At 39.8% G+C, this 25188-nt stretch overlaps 1 protein-coding gene across 2 annotated transcripts in view; it reads left to right on the top strand.

Annotated features, from left to right (window-relative positions):
• Positions 1–25188, top strand: part of LOC125903149 (kinesin-like protein KIF20B) — a 70028-nt gene that overhangs the window by 28541 nt on the left and 16299 nt on the right. Inside the window, exons 29-31 of one of the 2 annotated variants that reach the window (XM_049599867.1) lie at positions 1409–1516; positions 2565–2774; positions 19671–19712. In XM_049599867.1, coding sequence (XP_049455824.1) covers positions 1409–1516; positions 2565–2774; positions 19671–19712 — 360 coding nt within the window. The remainder of the gene's footprint in view (positions 1–1408; positions 1517–2564; positions 2775–19670; positions 19713–25188) is intronic. The other variant, XM_049599868.1, reaches the window with a different exon arrangement.

Raw genomic sequence — 25188 nt, forward strand, 5'->3', positions numbered from 1 at the left:
GTGTTTCCCTCTTGCTACTAGCTGCTCGCTAATTCCTGCTATCAGCTGTTTCCTGTTTAACCACCGCCAGTGGGTCACACGTGTGGCATCATCAACAGCTCGTCCCACAAGTCTTCAACAACCCCTCCCGTGGCAAAAGGCCGCCTCGGTCTGTTTAAACTAAAAGGGTTCCGCCAATATGTTTACCCTACGAGGAGGAAAATTGAGTGCCTTGGATCAACTCGCCAATCCGTCTCTGTGTGTAATAAAGGCTCGCAGCTTGCCAGCAAAACGGCCCAACATTCGCAGAAAATCTGGCAGTGTAAAAGGGGCTAGTGTTTGGTTTGTCTGTTCTGGGCTACTGTAGAAACATGGCAGTGCAACATGGCGATCTCCATAGAGGGGGACCCACTCCCTATGTTGATATTAACAGCTCATTCTAAGGTAACGAAAACACAACAATACCTTTTTTCAGGTGATTATTCACTAAAGAAAACGTACTAATTATATTATACTCCATTTCTGCCAATATGTCCCCCTAAATCCTTCGCAATGGTCTTTTACATTCAATTAAGAAAACATAGCTTTGTAGATTTTGTTTTGTAGCTAAAGCCAGAGATGCTTGTGGTTTGCAGGATGACAGGCAACAGTATAGTTTTGCTCTTAGGTTTTAATACTGATGTTTGTTTATATATTTATTATGGCCAAGTCAGGAGTAAACAGGTCGGAGCACACAGGATAGAGATACAGTACGAGCCTGGGAGGGTACATGATCGATTGTTTGTTTGTTCAGTGGTTTAACCTGACTCCTTTTTTGTTTTGTTTTTCTTTTTAGCCCTTGCTCAAATATGTGTGAGGTGTGATTATACAGTGAGAACTAGAATATAATAAAAGACAGGAAGAGAATTAATGGATTAGACTCAGAACTCTAAGTCGCATGCCAGTGACAAGGAAAGCGTCTTTGCCCGCCGGGCTATCACCTTCCTACTTTATTTATTCATGGATTGTCCTCAGGTGCTCTCCATCTTCAAAGTGAACAAAAATGTGGACAGCAGACCACAGGTTGTCATGACTTTGATCTTTCTGAATTTCTTGTTTTGAACTTGAGTACAGCAAAGTACAACATGGATTGGCTGCCAGTGGTAACCTTTTCTGACACTTCGTGTGGTGGATTGAACAGCATCTGTATGTGAGAATCTGTCTACTCCAGAAACAGAGAACTCACTTTAAAATGCATAGGATAGTGTTCTTTGTTATCTGTACAGCTACGTCAGTCTGAAATCCACAGTAGAGACTGTGGTTGCACCAGGCAGATAAATGGAGGATGAAAATGCATTAAATAATGTATTAAATGTATCAACATTTTCTGGATGTTATGCTTGAAGTCATGATTTATGGTATTTTCAATTTCTTATTCTGCCTGTGACAGACTAAAAGCAACGAGAGCCCTGCTACACTGGTTGGGAAACCCCAGAGTGACACTATTAAAAGAAAGTCAGGAGGTCGGAGGGATACCAGAGCGTCAGTCAGCAGTCAGGTAAGCTCATGAGATGACATGAATATGGAAGAAATGCATCAGTAGTATACTTTATGAATCAAGTCAAAAACTTTAATATTGGGTTTGCAAACACACGTTGAAGTTATTAAATATAGAAGTTCATTTTTTCACAATGTTTCATGAATATATCTTTTAATTCAGTTTTGATGCAAGTATAAAGTTATAGCAAGACATCATTTTGAATTGAACTCGCTTTGCAGAACAGGCTGATTTATCTGCATTTATTTTCTCAAACTTGCCAAACACTTAGCATGCTCCACAATTTCACTGCCAAAAACAAACAAAAAAAGACATCCCATTTAATGCTCCAGATAGCTGACATAAGGTGGTCTGAGGCAGTTACTGGTCAGGACATTTTGGTCTGCACATTATCTCCGTCTACAAATCATGTGGTGGGAGGTATGTCAGTGAGCCTGCAGCTGGTCAGACAGGAACATCAGACAACTAGAAAAGTGCACTCAGTAGAGTGCAGATCCCCGCCAGGTGGCTGCCAGAGATGATCACGGCCATTCCAGACAATTATGTTCCAGCAGATGCACTGCAGGGCATTTCAGAAGTGTCCCAGAAGCTAATACAAAATACAGTCTTGTCTATTTTCTTAGGAGCTGTAGCGCGTTCACAGAGCAGATTGAGTTCTCCTGCAAACAGGCACTGTGTGAAATATAGATACAATGAAATAATGAGGGAAGATGTATTTTTGATAACTAAAACACAGCCTGAAATCTTTGAGCCATGTTGTTCATAACTGGACTTAAACGGTATTAACTTTGTCTGTAGACTGCAGCACAAAAAAGTAGAAAATAACAACAAAGAAACCATAGCATACTTACTTACTTTGGATAGGAGCACAAAACTTATCGGATGCTATCTTGCTCAGCAACAGTCCACAGGTGTAGGCTGCCGGGTGGCTTGACCTCGACACCTTGCAGACCAGCCTGTAACCTCAGAGGTTACAGGCCCAGACACATTTCTCTCTTGAGTGACCAGAAAATGACCTTAAACCTTCAAATCATGTGTTGTCCCACAGGGCTCAGCTGGCTATCCATCAGTGCTAGAATCCTCTGAGATTTCCACAGAGAATGGCAGGACGAGTCGCTTCCCGCGGCCAGAGCTGGAGATCTCCTTCAGCCCTCTGCAGCCAAACCGCATGGCTCTGAGACGCCAGGGAGAGGAGAGCGCCGTCACCGTCAAAATCACCCGCTCCACACGCAAGAGGAAGAGTGGAGAGATGGAGAAGGTAAGATCCAATCAAACAAAAGCAGCTTGCCCACACATTCACCAGGTGTTAAAACATATCCAAAGTAAGAGATATATGAATATTATTGATAAGTGAGGTCATCAGTGTAGCGGTTTAAGTTTTGAATAGATTGAACATTTTTGTGGATACATTTTCTTATTGTCTGTGTCCAACGACAAAACATGGTGCACGTGAAAACATCCCTCCGCACAAACCTGCATCTGTACACCATGTACCAGGTTTCCAAAAAATAAATCCTCCCTTGATAGCTAAAAAACAACTATGCGGCATGAGCCTCTGAGATGGGCTTTTTCAGTTATTTTCAGGGATGATAGTTCATTTTTCACACGTTCTGTGGAGAAAATGTCAGTGTGAAACCTTTCCCTCAGCTGCTATCAATCTAGCACCAGTACTGCAGGTGTGTTTTAAAAGTTACTTCTGAGAAAGGAGCAACTGTAATGGCAGTCGTAAATTTGGCACGTCTATACTACAACATAGCAAACTCAAAAAGTTTTCCCTGAAGCTATGTGTACTGGTTTTGAAATGATATAGCAGTATATGAAATATTAAGGTATTAAAAAGTATGTAAAGGGGTTGTCATTGGGTGCAAACTCTGTGATTGCAAGAACCTTGGTCATAAAGCCGATATTAGACCCTCATTTCTTGTGATTCCCCTATTCTCTTTCTCTGTACCTCTCTCTGTGTGTTTACATATAATGAAGCACAACTTATAAAAGGGTCAAATTGAGAATCAAGCTTTCCCCCCCCCCCCCCCACTTAGAATTGAGATCACAGTTTTCCCCCATGACTCCTAGTGGCACCATTGTTTTTCTAACGGAAACATATAGACAGCTAATGCAACTGCATGACACACTTAATTGAAGGGCAATCAACTAAGTGTTTTCTCTACTCTGTAGAACACTTTTGAAAAATGTTTTCCTCTGTGTTTAGTAACAAGATTATAATTGTAACTTAGAGTGCTTTCAGACCTAAAGTTCACTTTCTTTTGTCCAAATCAGGGACTAATTCTGTAGTGTAAGTATAATTGCCGAGAGTTGGTTCGTGTTCTCACGGCAGCATTTACAAGCGGATCAGATCAAATTCCTTGTGTGAGAAAGCTGCTCTTGATTGGTCAGAATTTCCATGTGGGAAAAATCCAGGAAGTAAAGCAAACGTTGAAGAAGAGTACACTTGCGAGAGAAATGTGACACTTTCTAATGTCACAATGGAGGGACAACTACGCAGGTTGATTTTAGCGCTGCTCATCGTGGACTATATTGCTGTCATTGTTCATTTTAGTCAAACCATACAGTTTGAAAACGAGGTGCGGCTCCAACTAGAAAACAATGTTTTGATGCATTGGATGTGCTGAATGTGCATATTAAGGCAGTACAGGAGGAGGTGCACATTAATAATCCTCCAGGACTGTAACATGCTCATGTTTAACCCAAACAATGTGTCATGTGACTGCAGTTGCTTCACATCCAGGTCGGAACATGTTCTCACCACAAATGAACCACGCCAAATTTTGTTTGTAACTGGACCAAGACCACCTCTTAAAAAAGGTCTTGGTCTTGGTTGTTTTGGTGCACTGCAACCTCAGTAGGTGTCAGCGTGTGCTCTAGTCCTGTGTGATCCTCAAAACACACACAACATGGGGAACAGTCGGGCGAAGCCCTTGAGTAGCATTTGTCCTGTAACACATCAGTCCATTGTTTGCAGTGGTGAGTAGAGCTAAATGTGTAACTAAGGTAATAATCCTTTTAATGCTCTTCTAGATGTTTCAGTGGTCAACAACAGGGTTTTCCGCTGATGATTTTCTTGGCCTTTTGTTATATAAATCCATGTTGTAACTTTTGCTTGCAAAGTATTGTAGATGCTTTTGACTGTCATCATCTTTGAATTCAGCAGACGATACAATGTAATGTACAGCTGTCATTTGTTGCTGTGGCTCAGAAGGAAATCATTTCTTTAGCAGCAGACTGTTTTGCTAATGCAAATATGGCTGTATAATCACACAGAAATGAGAATATTGTATGTCACAAATATAAAATTGATACAAAACATGCAATTTATTTTTTTCTAAAATTTTAGCTAGTGCACAAGCACATTAAAAAGTAGGAAAAAAAAATCAGTGTTGTCTTTAGCTATGGGCCCCAGTGTTGTGCAGTTGCCAGAAGCTCAGTGAATGCAATTTGTATTACAAATTACAGTAATTTACTGTGTAGGCAATGTGTGACCAGCACAAGTAACAAAGTCACAAGCCAATCCCACTTGTACCATTTAGAAAGGGATTACAAAGTTTTCATCCTGTGAACTTGTCAATACTATAGATGCTCTCTGAAACCAATTGCAAGTCACACACTGTCTGGAGAGCTAATCCCAGAACAGGCCAAAGAGGCTCCATGGAAACAATTCCAGACTGTGAGACAAACTCTGTAGAAAAGTGAAGCTTCACTGGAGGGTGACCTGGGTTGAGGTTGTTTTCAGGACACCAACTCACTGGAATTTGATTAAATCCAGCGGAGGAGTTGCACTTATGTTAATTTGTTTCTTCAGACTAATGCAAGGGAAGTAGGCTAATGCCTCTGCTACGTTTGGCTCCCAAAGGCGTGTGACACATGTATATACACATTTGCACTGCTTGGGTTTACATGACACCACAAATTATTATTAAGCAGATCCAAAAAGCCGCACAGACATCTTTTCCAAAAAAAAAACAAAAACAAAGAAAGAAAACCAGTGCACGTCATAATCATGGTAAATTTTCCGACCTTATTGTCTACAACAAGGAAAACGTTCTTGGTAAAACATATATTCTATGATTTCTGTATAATTTTTAAGTATAGAAAATAACAAAGAATTAAATAAAATGGTGCGTGTAGCCTTTTTTAGCTAACTTAAAGGGAAATTTTGGTTTATTTCAACCCGTCTCCTATCGTCCTAAATTTGTTTCAAGTCACTAGTGACATAGAAATAATGGTTAGCATGTTAGCTGTTAGCCTAGATACAGCCGTAGTGTCAGACCCAAACGGGCATCCTTTCAAGTGCAAAGTTAGTCCACTAAACAAGCTTTTTTTTCCCACAAAGACCGCCTCATATCGTTAGGATAAATGTCAGAACATATAGAAAACGACATATAAACGTGTTGTCTTACCTTACAGGTGTGGTGCCATGTTTGTTGTTTACCATTTAGCTAAGGCTGCAACCGGTCCCATTCCTTGCAACAGAGGCATTCCTCTTCTGTGGGCACTGGGGCACAGCATTCACAGGTAACGTTACACCACCAATCTCCAGAGCTAAAGCCTTCCAGCAGCCATTCCTCCTCTCTCGTCCTCTACCTGTTGTGCCTCTCTCTCCTCCTCCGTTCTTCAATTTCATGAAGCTCTTCGTCAGTGTATTCTGGCTCAAATAAATAAGGGCGGCCATCAAACTCTGCAAAATCAAATTCCTCCTCCACAAAGTTGAAGTCTGGCAAAAAGTCAGCCATTATTCTATAAATCTTTCATAAAATAAATGAATGAACCTTTCAGGCTACTGTCCGGTTCTGCCTTGCACCTGCTGCGGCTTGTTCTTGCGAGATTTCAGGCATGGTATGAGATCGCTGCTCGTTCTCGCGATATTTCGGCCGCGCTTTGGGAAGCAGAGGTAAATGGTAAACACACCGTAAGGTAAGACAACAACTCTGAAGACCACCTAAATGTGGAATGTTAGTATATAGGCTTTCCACATCGAGAGTTGATGGCCACCCTTATTTATTTGAGCCAGAATACACTGACGAAGAGCTTTGTGAAGAGGCACAACAGGTAACGTTAGAGGACGACAGAGGAGGAATGGCTGCTGGAAGGCTTTAGCTCTGGAGATTGGTGGTGTAACGTTACCTGTGAATGCTGTACCCCAATGCCCACAGAAGAGGAATACCTCTGTTGCAAGGAATGCGACTGGTTGCAGCCTTAGCTAAATGGTAAACAACAAACATGGCAGCACACCGGTAAGGCAAGACAACACGTTTACATGTCGTTTTCTATATGTTCTCTGACATTTATCCTAACGATATGAGGCAGTCTTTGTGGAGAAAAAGCTTGTTTAGTGGACTAACTTTGCACTTGAAAGGATGCCCGGTCAATTAAGTTTTAACAGGTCTGACGCTACGGCTGTATCTAGGCTAACAGCTAACATGCTAATTATTATTTCTATGTCGCTAGTGACTTGAACCAAATTTAGGATGATAGGAGACAGGTTGAAATAAACCGAAATTTCCCTTTAAACATACCAAAATGTAGCAGCCATTCCAATTTCTGAATATTTGTACAGCAGAATATTTTAATGTTGTTGAATCTTTTTATGAAAAATGTTCTCTGACAGGAAGTAATCATAGAAAGAAAAAGAATGCAGCTTTTGCCAAATCATACACTTGAATGTTTTTCAATCTGCCGGCCTCAATAGGAAAAAAAAAAAACAATGCTTAATCCTGCAACCAAAGATCTTTGGCATCGAAATAAACAAGATGTAATACATGATTCAAGGCCAGAGTTTTGCTTCATATGCATGTGTCCTTAATTTTGACAGAATATTTTCATTTTCATTCATTTTAGCGGTGTTAACTTTACACCACGTGTTAAATGGTGGCTATAAAGCATACAGTACAACACTCACGTGCATGTACCATTCACATAGGGGTGAGAGAAAACAAGCTCATTAAACATAAATACCACTTACAAGGAGAAACACGCTCACTTTAGAGATAGCAAAGACACACACACTCCCCCCAGAGATCATATTAAACAAGCATCCCATGCAGAGAGACACAAGGTCGGGCACAGTTCACCCATCGCATCACTGTTCCTCTGTCACTGTCTGCAGAGGTCAAGGCTGGTTGCAGCTTGTGCGACTCCTGTTTCAGAAATCCTTCACTACTTCCTATTTTCTTTTTCTACATTTGACAACTGTTTTAAAAAACACATGTTGGTTTGCATTTGGAAAAAGGACAAAAATAAGAATTGTGTTGACACGTTAGGAAAAACTGCAAAGGTACACCATTATTTCTACTCATTATTTCCTCTCATTGACTTTATTAAGATAAGGCAGAAACAAGTACAGATAAATAGACAAGTAAAAAGTTAGTATGAATACAATTAGAGATATATACTGTGCAACTAGTATAGGAATATAAGAAGTTATATGAACTATACCAAAGTTATTACAGACAAAAAGTACATGAATGTTAATTTTCCGAATATGAAAAACAAGATGTCTCTGAGCAGCAGATAGCACATATGAACCAGTCAGTGTTTTCCTGCTGCCTCTTTCATTATGTCCTCTAGATTACAGATATTGTACTCCACTCCACGGCTCCAAATATAGCGACATAGTAAGGCACAGTAATATCATAAATCATCATTAATGCAGTTTTACGCTCTTGGCTGCTTGTTGCTCTTCTTGTAAACACTGAATTTCCCTTGTTTCCGCATAATCCCAAGCGGCAGTGTGCTTGGGAGGTGCTGATTTATTCGGAGTTCTTAGGCATGAAAACACCTTATGCCTGCTCAATCATTCTTGCACGTGCTCTGTGTCTTAAGTTTACAACTGATAAAGTAACTTTAATACAAGCTATTATTGAGGCAGCCAATTTCGTGCACAGCAAAACAGAATGAGGAAATGATAATATAAAGATAATATGAAAAGGACAAATAAAGGAGGCTGTGTTTTGCTTGATAGTCATGGTTGAGACGAACTTTGAGTGTAGCAGCTATCATGTGGTGACTTGCTTAATGCTCCAGTCAACAGGCCACTCGTCATTCATGTCATCAGGTCTAAATTAACAGTGCTGCAAGAGTTCAACCTGCAAACAAGTTTTTGTTTTGCATATTTTGTTCTGTGATACAGCATCACGAGTAGCACTCAAACACACATGAACGCAGTAACATGGCTCAGTGTACTTTATCACTTCAACACCATACAGTAGCAACTGTTTTCTTATATTAACCTACAGAATATACAATGGTATTATTTTTTTCAGGGTTAAATAGTTGATTGTCGACTTCATTTTGATTCATATTGTAAAAATGAGTATAATGTTATCCTTTTATAACGCTAAATACATTTGAAAAATGTTCCTGAGCAAACTGTACTTGAAAACAAACAACCAAAAGTAGTTTTTTGTTTTATACATAGAAATATAAGGTGAGGCACAGTTATTTTATCAGTTAGAACACCCTATTTGCTTTCATTTGCCATACTGCTGTTGTGTATATCTACAGGATATATTGGAAAATGTAATTTATTAATATTAACATTCTGATGATGTTGATGATTTCTACAACATTTCCCAGTCCCAGCCCGCTGTACTGTCCTGTGCAAGTCTTAATTTGAATGTTGCAAGGTATTGAATACATATGTACTTAATCCAGTCTTTTAGGGTTTAATGTAATTCTAAAATGGTGATTATATGACATGGTTTGTTTTAATGAATCAGTATGCCTCATCTAACAGTAATGTATTTACATTCCAAGGAAGTCCTTTTCTGAAGTTGGCAGTTGTCTTATGTAATATTGTGTTGGTTTGATAAGTTGAGAACAAGTGACAACCTCTGGGGTTGAAAAATGAAGCCAGCGCAAGGTTCTAAAAAGTGCAGTTCCTCTAATGGCCACTTGAGGACTGGCCCCAGAAGCATGTAAATCCCCCCCTACACTCTCTTGTTAAAATGCCCAACTTTACAGCAGAAATAAACATGTTAACAGCCTGGTACAAAAAACAATGTTTTTGGTCTCTATAGCTAATTTCAACATTCATGACAACTGTACAGGGGATACATTTTTATATAACTTACCTGTTTACATTTTAGTTAAGTTTAAAAGTTGTGCATATATACACACCCACACCGCTCATGATCCTATCCTGTCAGCTGTCCCATTTATACAGGCAGTATTTCTGTGCTGTTACTACCTTGGTTCCCGATCCAGAAGGGAGACAACTCTGTCCCCTAATTCCAGTGAGGCCCACATTGAGCAGGCCATGTAAAAGGGACTTATGAGTCAGACCCACCCCTCGCTCCTCCACTGCACTTTCCTCACATCCAAATATGACCGACAACCCCTGATTGTGGTTAGGGTGCCATGCCATCTTAGTGCAGCCAGGTTGGCAGATATAAATCAGTCTGACACTCTTGCTCAGGGACTTGTTGGCTGTATTTTGACAGCAATATTCACACCTTCAGTGACAACAACAAGCTTCCCTGAATAACATTTTGTAACCATGGGCAAGGGTACGAATGCACTGCTGATCAGAATACAAGGAGGTTTTTACCATGTTGGAAACAGAAAAATTGTGAAGGATATTTTAGTTTGTAGTGATTTGGCAGGCAAACTTCAAAAAGACCAGTGGAAAAGAAAATATGCACATACATGTCATCACATGGTGTGAAAAAATCTGGCACACATTTAACATGGCACATCCTCCATGCTATTTTTCCATAAGTAAAAACTAAATGTCCCCATAGTAGATGTATATTTAACAGAGGAATAAGTTACTTAACCATTTTGTTCCACAAATAAATTGTCATTTCTACTGAATGCTGTCAGCCTTGTGTGCAGAGCAATTTGTAAAATCTGATGGCTTCAGCACTTAAAAAGGTCAGATCAGTGGTAAAAGTACTGCTACATTTCAATAAAATGAAAGTAAAACAACACTGGTTTGCACATTGAAGTGTTGGAATAATGGAAAATTGGCATTGTAATTGCAGCAGTCAGCTAATGTTCCCTTGGTGTTGTAACCAAAATTATAATTACTGACTTTATGTAAATGTTCTTGAGACTTCTTGAGACTCAGTTTTCTGAGAAGCATCTTGACACTTCTTCATTCAATGGAAAGTGAACCTTGCTGTATGAAAGATTGTTTTAAGATGGCACCAAGAGAAATGCTATTTCGAAAATGGATGAGTCAACATTGTGAAGCAGAAAGTTTTTGATTAAAAGTTTGAAATAAAAGTTTTCACATAACTAGGGCAGAGTAAAATTGGAATTTTGCAATACTAGTGCCGGACCAATACCAGAGTTTTTAATATTTTATTTGATAATTTACTCAAACAAATAACACATTTTTTGTACAAAACTCTTCTGTTAATTTACAGGGTTTCCACAGCCATGAAAAACCTGGAAAAGTCATAGGATATCACAAATGCATATTCTAGGCATGGAAAGTCATGTTATTAGGAAAAATCATTGAACGTTCTGGAAAAGTCACAGAAATTTGTTGAGTAATGAAACTGTTGCTGTTGCTCCGTGAATAACCTTCCACATAATGTAACACATTGGAAAATGAACTTTCTGTTGCTGCCTTCGTCGAACTTTTTGTATGTATGTCATCATGAACGTTGCTTTATTTTCTGCCTCTCTCCCTTTAAGTTTGCCAGCTACCTGATATAATGTTTAACTAGAATTTGAAGGGAAGTTTTATTTTTATTGTGGCTCCTTGATAGAAAAGTTTTGAAATTTTGACCATGAAAATGTGTGGGATCCCTGAATTTACCAAAAGAAGCCAAACCTCTCAAATCTAAAATATTGCCGAAACACAATCGGCTATACAAGAACTTATGCAGATAAAATCAAGTGTGCACAGCAAAAGTGGGATTAAAGAATAAGTACACAACGTAACTAGACACTCAGTGCCCTTAAAAGTCAGTATTTGCATGCAGAGAATGTTCACATGTAGTTTTGATCACCCTTTTCTTGTGTTTAGGAATAGTTATTTTGTTGTAAGGTGGTACTGAAGAAAAATCAAAAGCATTAAGGACCAGAATGAGTCGAGCTTGTAATGCAGTGAGGAATACTGTCACTTCACTGGTTCGTAGGAAAACAAAAAGTACAGTAATTAAAACAATTTTGTGAGTGTGACACACCTGTGGTTGGGTTTATTTTAATTCCTTCTGAGGAGACTTGAAACAGTGAGAATAAGGACACCTAATACTGTACTTCTTCCTTCCTCAATAATTCAAACCTGTCAATAGTTAGAACTGTGTGAAGGCATGTTAGTGATGTGCCTACATACTCTGGCAAAAGCTCATTAGCTAGAACATATATGGCCACATCCATGTAACAAGTACTCCTCCAATGTGGCTAGGTTCTTAGGACTCCTTGTACCCCTGCTGTTACAATGACATTTTCTCTTTTGATACCAGCACTGGGAGTATTTATACAGCGATGAAAGCTCTGCGACGAAACCCCAAAGTAATTCCACTAATGACTGCAGTTCTGCTGACTGACCTGGGTTCAAGAGAGAGAACTGGAACAGAAGCAGAGGGGAGGGAGGTGAAGTGAAAAGCCCACAAAAAGATGTAGGTGTTTGTGTTGGGGAGGGGATCATCCAAAGTGATGTGATGTTGCATCAGATTTTATTCTGGGGATCTAGGGCACTTCAGTCAACATTTATGAACATGAACGCATCTCTATAAAAAGGCAATAGAGACGACTGAGATGAGAAGTTGGGAGACCCAGACAAAAAGATATATTTTTTTGTCCTTAACAGTGAAATAAAAAATTGATGACATAAAAATCCTTAAACCTAAATTCTGAATTGCTATTTTTGCATATTTTTTTAATCATAAAAAGTAATTTCAGATTCATAGACATGGCCTGTCTTTTGTTTTCCTTTTTGTACACTCTCTCTAACCAGTACCTCTTGTCTTGCTGCTGCGATGACCCAGTTTCCACTTGGAAAGCAACAGAGCTTACCTCATCTAAACATGAGAAAACGATAGAGGGAATTTGAAGTGTCAAGGGTCATGTGAGTGTCAACACATCAATGACCCTGTCAGCTTTTGTACAATAGCAGGCCGATACAAAAAAGCTGAAGTAACGTTTTGTACCCAACAAGAGTAAAAGCGAGAGAATAAGGTGCAGAGAAAACAAAGAGGGGAAGGTGAGCTTTAAACCAAGAGAGAAATGGGCCAAAATAAATTGGGGAAAAGGGTGCAGAGGGAGGTGGAGGCAGCACAGAAAGAATAAATTGAGAGAGATTGGTTAAGGGTTGGGGGGGGGGTGCCAACCAGGGAGGAAGAAAGTGAAATGAAACAAGACTGGGAGGAAGGACAGATGGAGAAAGACAACAGAGGGAATACAGCAGTGGAGTGGAGAGGGTAGGAGGAAAAAAGGAGAAATCAGGGTGGAAAGAAGAGAAGGGGAAGATAAAAGTGGCAGGCAAGCTGAGACGGAGGAGGGAGGGAGCGGGGGGATGTTGGTGGAGGGAAGTTAGATGGCAAGATGAAAGAAAAGGGATTGTGGGTAGGGTGGTTAGATAGGAGCAGACACAATAAAAAGCAGTGGAGGAGGGTAAAAAGAGAGCAGAAGAAGCTGACACAGCGGTGACAGTTGCTGCTGAGAGAGTTCAGATCTGAGCGGAGTCTAACTGCAAAGCCTGTACTTAATGTACACATCCATTAACACGACATCTCCTTCATGCTCTCGCTTTACATTTTGAAATGAAGGGTGTATACTTAACTGTACCAACAAAAACCCAGCAACTTGTCTTAATGTCAGTACACAGTATAGCTTACAATTATTACCTCCCAGACCCAGACACATGGTGCAATGTGTTGACCTTACCATGACAAAAAAGACATAGGATATACTAATTTAACTTGTAAACCCAGCCTTAACATATTGCTCAGTCACACATTTAGAGACTCCTTAAAAGTGACTCTGCCCATAGTTATTCCACAATAGAAAATTTTACGAAATCTGGAAATGTGTATGTTGTATGCTTGCGTCATTTCATGTATACTTAAAACCACACGGTATAAAGCAGTCTATACTTAGTGAAATGTCCTGTCCTCATTCACACAGCATGTAATTGATCACAGCTAGCTCTCACTATCCCTCTCCCACTCCGGTTACACAGCCTGTAATAGACGCTTTCTAGTTCCATCACGAAACTCCTCCTAACTGCGTCAGTCGTCATCACGGAGGCTCACTGGAGAAACAACTGCATGGAAATAACAGCTAAATATATACTATGATTGCCAGGCAAGACAGATAAACTATTGTGTTGGCTTATGATTTACCCAAGGAGGTCTTATGTTTGGAAATTTTACTTGCGTCACCAGTTGTGGTGGAGCATTTTGACACGATAAGAATCCCCCTGAGACCTTGCCAAAATCATTTTAGGTGGTTAAGTGTTCGCTTTAAAATAGGAAGACAGCTTTTGGTGATTTTGTAAGTAAATGACTAATAGTTTAACATTTAAGTGCGTGTTCTTTGTGAAAAGAACATTCATGACATTTGCATGTAGTCCCAGAATATCTGTAAAGCCCTATAAAATAATAATTTTGATATTAAGATTGAATCAGGGTCATTCATCTGCAGAAGCTCTGATGAATAACTCATGTATGCTACTTGCTCAGCACCAGAAAGCAGACAGATAAAGTTTGAGATACGTAAGTGGTAAAGAAAGACGTACAAGCACAAGATGTCCTGTTCCTGTCTACTCACATTGGGTCGTTTTGTCACTTTTTGGATAAGCCAGCAAAACCGTGACTTAAAAAGTTATTTATGAACCTAGATGGACTAAATTGTGTCCACTGACAAAATCGACTCAGATGGTAGGTCTGTATTCTGATATCAGTGTAGTATCTTGTATCAATAAATGTCCAACCCAAATAGGTTTACAAGGCAGAAAATCAATTTCTATGTCCTGTACATGGATTTATGAACAAATTATTCTACAAATTAAGGGAAAATGTGAATTGTATGTTCTGTATGTCTTCATACCTGTAGAGTGCAAAATTCACTTCAGTTTGCTGAATTTTCGAAGCTTTAGAAATAAAACTTGCCAGATGTTCGCCGCTCAGTCTGACTTCTCATTTCATCAAACCAAAACTAATAATAATATAATAAATTATAATAATAAAATAATTTAGGATTTCTGTTCTGTATTCATACAAAGGTTTACACAGGTTATCATATAATTAATGTACAATAAGAGCATGGGCTGAGACAGTCACAGAGCTCACAGAAGCGTGCATTGCTGCATCCTGCAAAACCACAACCATCTTGGAGAACTACCGAGTTTTTAGGAAGTCTCTTAAATAGCCATATATTTTTATGCCTCCATGCTGGCAATAGCAGTGGTGAGAGATATAATGTTACCGGGTTGTCTGTTGAATTTCTTCAAATTTGGCAGAACCATTGGAATTAACAATGAAGTGATTAGATTTTGATGGTCAAACGTCAGGGTCACTGTGACTTCATAAAACCTGTGGATGCATGTGTAACATGGATGTAACTGTAACTGCAACTTGACTGTTTCATGGAGGCATACAATCATCATCAGTAATTTTAGCTCTCAGGAGTTGAGGTGTCCAAACCAGACTTTGCGTCTGCTGGATGTGTAAATAGTCAACTGTTAGCAGGTTAACAACTACAACTTGGTAGGACAATGGTGCATTAGGACTCTGTGTCTGGATTTGTCTGTCTGCCTCTTTGCTTCAATACTCTGCATTCTGCTACTAATATTGTGTTGTTAAAGGCCCCCTATATTTTGTAAAATACATATCACTGCCTACCATGTAAAAATTACCAAAATAGCATGGATTGAAACCACAAGAAAAATTCCTAAGCTATCCTCTTAGAAAATATGAATTACATGTTTTATTTGGTTATTTTGACACTGGTAATTTGTACAGAAGGTATTGTGTGTTACATTAAGCCACTCAGAGATAATGTTGCCTCTGGGAAAGAGAATATGCAGTATGTTTACCAGGGGGTGTTTTCAATCACCTGAAAATGACCCCTACAGCATATCTCTTTTTCATCCACTCACTCGGTCTCTCTCTGCGTGAGTCTGTCTGCCAGAGCAGCAGGATCTTGGCCTATCCTTGATCCAGCTGAGAGTCAGCGGAAGCACAGGCAGAGAACAGGTTCACCACTGATTAATGGGACATCACTTAATAGGGCCTCACAGAGGTCAAGGAGCGAGGGAGAGTCGGAGAACGCGCAGACAGGCACAGACAAACAGTGAAGTCCTCGGCGCTTTCAGCCAGAATAGCAGATTTGCATTTTTTCAGGTCACTCAACCAAAAACAACAACCCATCCATCTCGCTCAGTTTCGCTCTTTAGCTCTTCATTAATTGGATAGAGTGGGTGAGTATTTATGGTGTGTGAGCGTCCGTACGGCTGTGGTTGTGATGCATCAACGAAATGTAGACAAAAGGGAAAAGAGAAGAGAATGTACCACATTAAATAAAGTTGTGTTGTTATGGAGCTCAAATGGATTTTCTCCAGTACCTTTGAGTCAGCAAGTTACTCGCTTTTGCTTTTGTTTGCTGCTGCATCAGTAATTCTGGAGAGATTATCTAAGTTATTTGAGACCATATTGGCTGGACACCACACAAAAACATTACGTAGGTGGCCATTCCAGGTTCAAACCCTTTTTAGCTCAACAAAAGGAAGCAACTCAATTGCCAGAATCAAAGCCGCAAGCAGGTGTCAGGCTAGGCAAAGTCACTTATATTTCCACAGCTGTCACAGCATACGTTGTGACGGAAGATTAGAGTTATGTCTGTGGTAATATCGTACATATACCTAAAAATAAAGGGTTATTCTCTACTGGCCTTCCCCAGGGAGCTTCATGCCACCAACTCCGTTGCTTGGCAAAGGTGGCACCCACAGCTTCAGAGAGGCAGGGGTGCGAGCAGGCAGAAGGGCAGGTGTCAGGTCTGTGCAGAGCGCTGGAACAAAAACAGTGATGCATCACTGACAGCATTATAATAACATCCAAAACATAAGTTTCACTCTCAGTGGTTTCTGTGACATAATACTAATGTTTAAATGCACAAAAATACACAGAGCTACCTAAACTATAGGGTCCCACCTAGTGGAAAATTCACACCACACCACTGTTTCTATGATTTAAAATATTTTTACTGAGAAACCTATATGTAAAGCAGTAAAACAGACTTCCATCATGTCTCATTTCAGACATTTAACACCAAAAGACAAACAATACAAGAAAGTAAAAAAGGCAGAACAAATACGACACCATAGAACACACATGTCAAGTAGCTTATTACTTGGTTCAATGATTACAACATGGACTTGTTCACATGTATTTTTATTAGGGAAAGCAACAGGGCGTGTTCCCTGGACGCGTGAGTTGGACGTGAGTTTAAGATTTTTATCTGTTAGAGACCAAAGACAAGTACCAAGCAACATCACTGGAGAAGGAGGCAGGAGTACCACCGCAAAAGCTTAGCAATGTACTGCTGTGGATGAAGGCAACGGCAAAATGCCTTTTTGCTCCCTTATAAAAAGGCCCACCAAAAAGAGAAAAAAAATCAATATCAGTTCAGGATTATATTTAGAATATTTTCACCACTTTACCTTGCAGTCAGACAGCCCTTTCCGATGGGAAGCTAAAGCTGTTATATCCGCCTGTGCTCTCTTTAAAGCCACCAGAAAAATCTTGTGGCCCCTGAAGACACAGACCTTAATGCTCCTGGAAACCTCAGCAGCTGTTAAATCTTGAACAATGCTTCCACTGCTTCCATTTCGGTTATATATGTGTTTTTCTTCTTTGGGTATGTTTCTCTGAAGTTGCTGTGTTTTGTGGCATTTTCATAAAAGGCGTGTCTATGAGTCCAAAATGTGAACAACACAGAATTTATACGAGTAACATGCATCTTCAAACACATAGAGCCTGTTGGTTTTGAACATTAAACATGAATGCAGCAGAGTAGAGAGACACTTGGAGTCCAATAGTGCTTATTTAAAGAGACTCTGTACCCCATGGTGGCAACAGTGGCACTTCATCTACAATCCCATCAGGACCTGAACTATATAAACTTATAATGCTGCCATTCAAAAGGGCATGAAACAGTAAACCATATAAGTTCTTCCATTGCGTTAGTGTCTGAATAGATCGTGACAAACTCAACTTTTGTGAACCACTTCTCTCAACAGTGTTGGTGCTGTGCAAAGAGTGCTGTAAACTAATAAATTATCAAGCAGACAGCCAATACTTGAATAACTTGTGGGGTCTTGTCAAACCTGTTCACTAGAAACACAAAACGCAGTAACTTCCTCCACAGGTTGCATGGCAACCACATGTGAAGACAAAGGCAGGTAGTCTCATCATCCTGTAGCTTTCAGGCATGTTTAGCATTGAACATTCTTGGCTCAAGTGGGGCAGTTATTTTCTGACATTGCAACTAAACTAGTGCATGACATTGTTTGTTTTTAGAATGATGTGGCTTTTTTGTTTGTTTTTATGCAAGTCTTGGTAGCTAATTGAAGTCATGTTGAAGAGAATGGGGAAGCTGTTGACTCGAGGGCTGCAACGATTAGTCGACTAATCGATGACTAATTGAATATTAAAATAATCAGTGACTATTTCAGTAGTGGACTAATCGGTTTGAGTCATTTTTCATAGAAGAGAGAGACAGACCGACATTTTTCAACATTTTAACACATTTTTCGATAAAATGATTAGTCGACTAATCGAAGAAATAATCAACAGATTAGTCGACAATGAAAATAATCGTTAGCTGTAGCCCTAGTTGACTTAAAATCAACTTTTCTATTCGTATGCCTCTGCGCCATCAATAGCTGTGGCTGGAGGCATTTGTTATCAGGTTGTTCGTATTCTCGTAAATGTGATACGTCAAAAACACCTTGAGGGAATTTCTTCATATTTGGCACAAATGTTCGCAGGTCAAGGTTACTGTGACCTTGCATCTGTCTCATTCTCATGAACACGATATCTCAAGAACACCTTCAGAAAATTTATTCTAATTTGAAATAAACATCCACTCAGACTCAACAATGAACTGATGAGAATTTGGTGGTCAAAGGTCAAGGTCACTGTGACCTTGCGTTGGTCTCATTTTCATGAAAGCAATATCTTAGGAAGGCCTTTTGAAAGATTTTTCAAATTTGGCACAAATGCTCACCTGGACTGAACAATGAACTAATTTGAATTTGGTGGTCAAAGGTCAAGGTCACTGACTTCACAAAACATGTTTTTGGCTGTAACTCAATAATTTATTTGTAATTATTACAGAAGGACACAAATGTTTAATATGGTATGATGATGAATTGATGACATTGTATATCCAAAAGGTAAAAGGTGAACTTTACTGTAATGACAAAACACTTTTCTGGCCATAACTCAAGGTTATAACTCAGGGACAGAAGAGGAGACATTTGGTCAGATACTGAATAGGTGACTCTAATCTTGGGTGCCCACCTTGAAACTGTGCTGATTGTATAGATCCTCTGTGCTGCCGGGGAAAAGATCTGTGTGAAGCATCCATTTTCTTTCACAGACACTGATGTAAACTAAGTGCATCTTGACTGGGGCACTGAAGCAGACAACCAAGCAGTGTTAATTCTAGTTGTTTGAACCTCTTTTATTTAGTGGAGTGGAAAATAAGGCATTGCGTGTATCTCAGAAGAATTTTTTAAAAAACATGATTGGTTGTTTTTCATGCACGTCAGAAGACATTTGCATAAAGAACTCACCTTCCTCGCATTGTGCTGCTTAGTGGGTGACGCTGGCATTCTGTTGCTTCTCCTGTCTTTGAGTCCTTAGGTGTGACTGTGTGTAAACGTTGCCCTTATCATTATAGTCTAGGTCATGCATTGGTTTAGACCATTGCCACAACATGCCTGAAACATGGTTTTAGTAACAGTATAATCATCAAACACATATTGACCAGGTACCTACCAAAATATGTTTAAAACTTTGATGGTTTCAGTTTTCGTTTTCTGTTTCTCAGTTAGTGGTTTATAGTTGCACTTTAATGCATGGCAAAGTTTTCTGATAGAGCAATTAGTTTGTTGTTCAGCTGAGGACCATATTACAGGCTTGCATTTAACCAAATTCTTTTTGTTTTTTTTCTGAAGTCTCACATTTTCAGGAGGAGTAAACGACGAACGACACAAGAGGTACATTTTTTTTTAAACAGCATCACGTTTTCATCCTTCCATACTCATAAGTCAAAGACAAACAGACATTGCTCATCACAGTCATCACACTTTTCATCATCATTTACCTCATCAGTATAGCTTTCACTTCTGGGCTAAAACTTGCAGTGCTACCAAATCATTACTTACCATAAATATGTAACGCCATTTTGTTAAGAATTTTATACAGTTAGTTCCAGTATGGTGGCAGCATGCAAATCTTACATGAGTGTTTTTGATCATCCCTACCTTTCCTCACAAATCTAGCAGAATCTAGAAAACTGGGGAAACGTTTCTCTTAAGAGACACTGAGTTGTTGTCCTTTAAGAGTGTTTTGCACCTCCAGTTTCTCCATTGGCTCCTGGCCAACAGTAAATTAAGGAATGAATGAGTAATAGTGAAGAGGTGATGCAGAACACTGCCTGTGTTCATCCAACCTTCCCTGCTTCGGTAAAGATTTGAAAACAGATGGTGTGACTGTCTCACTCTTTCTCCTGAGTTTTACAGTAGGGAGAGACAGAGGGATAGAGACTGCATTTGCTTGCACATAATCTGATTATAGCCAATAAGCAGAGTGAGGCATCACACCAATGAGGATGTTTACATGGGTCGCTTGTTGGAGCGTTCCATTAATTTACCCGTTTCCATGCTACAGAGCAAAGTGACTAATGCCTGAAGACGCCCCTGTCACATTATTCTGGAGTGTCATACATTCCCTCTAGTAATCACCCCCATAAACACATCCATGATGCTAATGTGGTATAGCCTTGTGGTATAGTGTAGGGCTGCTGTCCAAATGTTTTTTTCCTGTAAAATGGGGCAGGAGAGAGTTGCAGAACTTTTGTCCAATGGCTACATTGCAAACTGTTTAAAACTTCTCTAGATATCTTACTCTGATTGTGCGCATGTAACCATTACATAATTCACATTAACATTTAATCAGTGTGGTTTATAAATGTCCTCCTCCTTGCTTTTACCTCTTCCTTGATCACATTATAATTTAATTCTTGGTGTGTGTGAACATGTAGCCAGTGCAAGCAGAGTTAGTGCCATAAGTGTTCTATTGATTCCCTCCGTCTCTCTATTTGCACCATGTTTACCTGAGTGTCTTTGGAGAGAAATGAAGTGGAGCTTTGGTTTGTGTGCTGTCGTCGCCACAGAGACTCTTGAGGTCTTAAGGAGAGTACAGTCTAGCTGTCTAGCTCCCCCTGCTACAGGGAGGTCAGATTGGAGGTTGAGCCACGGGGCAGTGCTCCTGGAAATTGTTGAGATTTAGTTCCTTGTTCAAGGACACTTAAAATGATAACTCAGGGTCAAAGTGGAAAATTATTTTTACAGGGTCGCTTGTATGAACAAAGACCCGCACTGCTCCCAGCTGAGTGTGGAGTCGCCACTGGAATTACTTTGTCCTGTACTTCTGCATTTACAAAAATTGTCCTTAAAAATTCCAACTTGATAAAATGCAGTAATGAGGCTGCACAGTCCAAGCTGAACATATCATTCCCAGAGCTTTCTGGATGGTGATTGTGCTGTGCAGAACATCCAATCACAATTTTATACATTGGAGAAAACATTTTATTCAAACAATAAAAATATTTAATGGTCTAGTGCAGTGTTTACGTTAGCCAGCATATGCCTTTTTTTTTTTTTTTTTTTTTTTTGGATAGCTTATATTGTGTGACCTTTAAGATATATTGCCAAGACATATTACATATAAACTTGTATGATATCGACCAGATTTTTATAACAGACAGATCTATTTTTCCACTGTAGCGTGAAGGAGTGCCTCCCTGCCTCTTGAGAGCATACACCAAATCCATGGCAGTTAGCAGGCTCGGTCTGGCTAAAGGCATCACGGATCATGTTCTCCAGAAAGAACCTTACAACACCGCAGGTCTCCTTATAGATCAGACCAGAGATTCGCATCACCACAGCAAGTCAGACGACAGATAGCAGTCTTGGTGATTCCCTGGATGTTATCACAAAGGACTTTACTGTGGCGCTTGGCACCTCCTTTACCAAGTCCTTTTCATCCTTTGCCTCTGCCACCCATCACTCGGATTAGTAGATTGCTTCTTCATTGAGACTTCCTTATATTCAAGTTATTTAATCTGACGTGCTTGGAATGCAAAGAGGATCAGCAGTTGTTATAGATGGCTGGAATTCTGGGATAATAATTATCATATCGGCGGTCCCAAAAAAAAAAAAAAAAAAAGTCTAGAGTAAACTCTCATCTAGTGTTTAGGATTTGGTGCCAGCTTCTCTTATGGGCCAGACATGTAGAGAACTGCAGTGGCTGACGTGTATATCCCCCTAACTCCTACACACTTGACCATTAGTATTAATTTCTCAATTCGTATCTCTAAAAAAAAGTAGTATGCCTCTCCCTCTGTCGATCAGAGTGTTTTCTGTGAAAGCTTTTATCTTCAAATTGCTCCGAGTGGCAGCTTTGTGCTCAGATTATTCAAGGAAACCTTCTCGGCTTCTGCTTCATTACATTACTGATCAATCTGCCAGTATTGGTCAATCACAGCTGTATTGGCAATTTTGTTAGCAAATGGATAGGCTGCATTTGCATCTGTATTTACTTTTTGCTTAATTCAAGATTTATGTATCAGTTGTATTAATGTGTTTCTTATTCATTATAAATTATAAAATAATTGGGATAACTTGCCAAATTCTTGTCACAGGAGAAGCGTTCATCTTTCTGGTTCCTGCTTTTAAACAATATTAAATGCAAAGTAGATGTTTCTATTCTTCTTGCCAATTGTCTTGTTTTTGAAGTAATTATACTGTCAAAACCAATGGAATAATGCAAATTTAATTGCTACCTCTTAAATAGAGTGCTTCTATTTCATCGTTGTGACACCGAGGCAGAGAGTTGCACGGAAAAGTGGGTTCTTATCTGATAAGTTTGACATCTGTAGGCAGTGACCCAGCAGCGATACAGCAGCCGATTTCATCAGCCATCCAGACTCCTGCACCATTCAATTTTTCTCCGAGATAATGGAGTGTTGGCAGGCTGGATCATGTAAACTGGCACAACGTGAAAACACACGAGCAAATAAAGTGCTTCAGCTTTTACTCTGTGCACACAATCTTTTTCTCTTCTGTCCTTCTGCATTTCGCCCTCTCATTTTTCTCTCTTTCTCATCTTGTCTCTCTGTCCTTTAACATCTTTCAGGCATGCCTCCAACTCTCAATCCTCCTTTCTCCTCTCATGAAGCCGCATCTCTCCCAGCCAGCCATGTCTGTCTGTTCAGCAGATGAGTTCTTAATGATTTATTGACGATGTTGTGGCTCTTCTTTAGAAGAGTCCTCGCCGCTGTCCCAGAAAATCTTTATGTGAATTTTTAGCTCGTATGATTTTGATGTCGGTGTGGCCCTGTGCACCGTGGAGTCGACCTGTCATACACACTGATAAACTGTACTGCATAACTGGTATTTCCCCACAGTACAGCATGTAGTCTTTTTCCCCCTTAGTCCTCTGTTTTCACCGCTTGTATTCTACTCCTCCAAATCACAGTGTATAGATGAGTCAGTCATCAATTGTTCCAAGATAATAATAGTGGCTGACAAAAAAAACAAAAAGCTTCTGTTCTTAGTAACTTTGATTGATTTTTAAAGAGATGCATGTGTACGTGGAGGATTAACTTTTGCCTTGACTTACTGTCTGCAGGAATGCAGCAGCAAGTTTGGCCACAAACGTAAAACACTTGGTATTGTTTGACATTTTGTGGTACTTATGTAAGGTCAATATTATCTTATTGCACATAGATGTGTCACATATATTTGTAATGTCCCAAACAAGGATGTTTTTGGTATTTTGATCCTGATCCAAGTTCTTTAAAGCAACATTACGCAAGAATTGGTAGTTTTGAGTAGGGATGGGTCACGATTTTCGAATTTCGAATAGTCGTTTTATTTTTTAAAAATCGATTTTTTTAATGCGACTATTACTATTCGCCGTCTTATTTCTCCCCCTATATTTGACATGCAATTCAGCTCCTAACCGCATGAGGGCAGTCTAGGATTGCTACAGCGGTGTGAGATGGGCTACCAGCTAGTTTGATGCTCTTCTACAAACAGGAGAAACAGGCAGAGACTACTACTCCGTGAGGAATGTCCGCAGTCATTCGGGCTTTCATAGATGAGCGCACTTCCGCATTGTAGTTTCCTGTAAAAACGTCCGTGAGGAATGTCCGCGATGTGAAAAATACATGCTGAGCAGCCACCGGTGTGCGCGCACAGGGCTTGCGGACGTCCGCTTTGAGTCCGCGCGGACCTCCACGGAGTCTGTTCCGCTGGAGTATGTTCGGGCCTTTAAAGATGAATGGATCTCTGTGTGCGTGGCTCCGGGGGACGATTATTCGAAAAATTGTTGAATAGTTGCCACGATTTTCGAATAGTGTTTTTGCTTGTGTTGCCCATCCCTAGTTTTGAGATTTGGTGCCCCCACAGTTTCTGAGTGTACACCACTGTTGTGAATGCATAAGCCTGCAGAAAGGCAAACTGTTTATAGTGTTCTGGCGTAGGCTGTAGTGCACTGCCATGGAAAGCGACAGTCTAAAACTCTAGTGCCAATGTTATATATAAATGATTATGACAAAGGCTCTAACGTGATTGGTGTCATTCCTGTCTGACAGAGTCTGAACACGAGCTTTTGTTGACAAGCTGAAGGGTGTGAAACCTGTGAATACAGTCAGAAGCCAAATAACCATGTTTACTGACAGGGTACGGTAACAGAGGATTTTACAGAAATATTGTACACTGTAACACTAACACAATATCACAACATCACAATATGATCAGTTTGTTGGCTGGAGGCTAGATAGGAGTGTCAAAGTGTTATTGTGTGCCAGAATAGGAGTCATGGCTCAAAACTTACATTTTATTGTAAACCAGCCGCCACTGCCTGTCTAACTATGGTTAAACGCGATAAGACGGACTGGACGGAGGCAATGATCAAAAATGCTTGCATGTGCAGCGCACACGCCATATCAGGTTAGGGAAAAAGTATTTTCTGTTGTGGGTATGAATAACGTTATGTGTATTAAATGTTATCATGTCCACCTAATCAGAAAGCCTCGCCCATTAAAAACATCAAGAAAGTGAATATTCTTAGACCTATTTTTCTTATTAAACGGACAAATACAGCGCTTCTCTTTCAAAATTCTCATTTCTCTTTTTAACCGAACTAAGTTTAACTGTTGTTAAGTCATCATAAAACAGATCACAAAAAAAAAAATATTTCAAACTCAACAGAAACTGAATGCAACTTCCCAAAACCGTCTTGGTTAGTCCTTTAGTTAGTATCTCCACTCTTCCAAGAATCTCCAAATAAACCCCAAAATAAAAATGTTTGCTCTCTGTCTGGTGTTGTGGACACAGCACTGGCCAGCTATTTAGTCTTGCAATATAGTCCCCACCACTCGCAGTTGCTCAGCTGCCTGTTCCA

The sequence above is a fragment of the Epinephelus fuscoguttatus genome, linkage group LG16 (assembly GCF_011397635.1).
Source record: "Epinephelus fuscoguttatus linkage group LG16, E.fuscoguttatus.final_Chr_v1".
NCBI lineage: Eukaryota > Metazoa > Chordata > Actinopteri > Perciformes > Serranidae > Epinephelus > Epinephelus fuscoguttatus.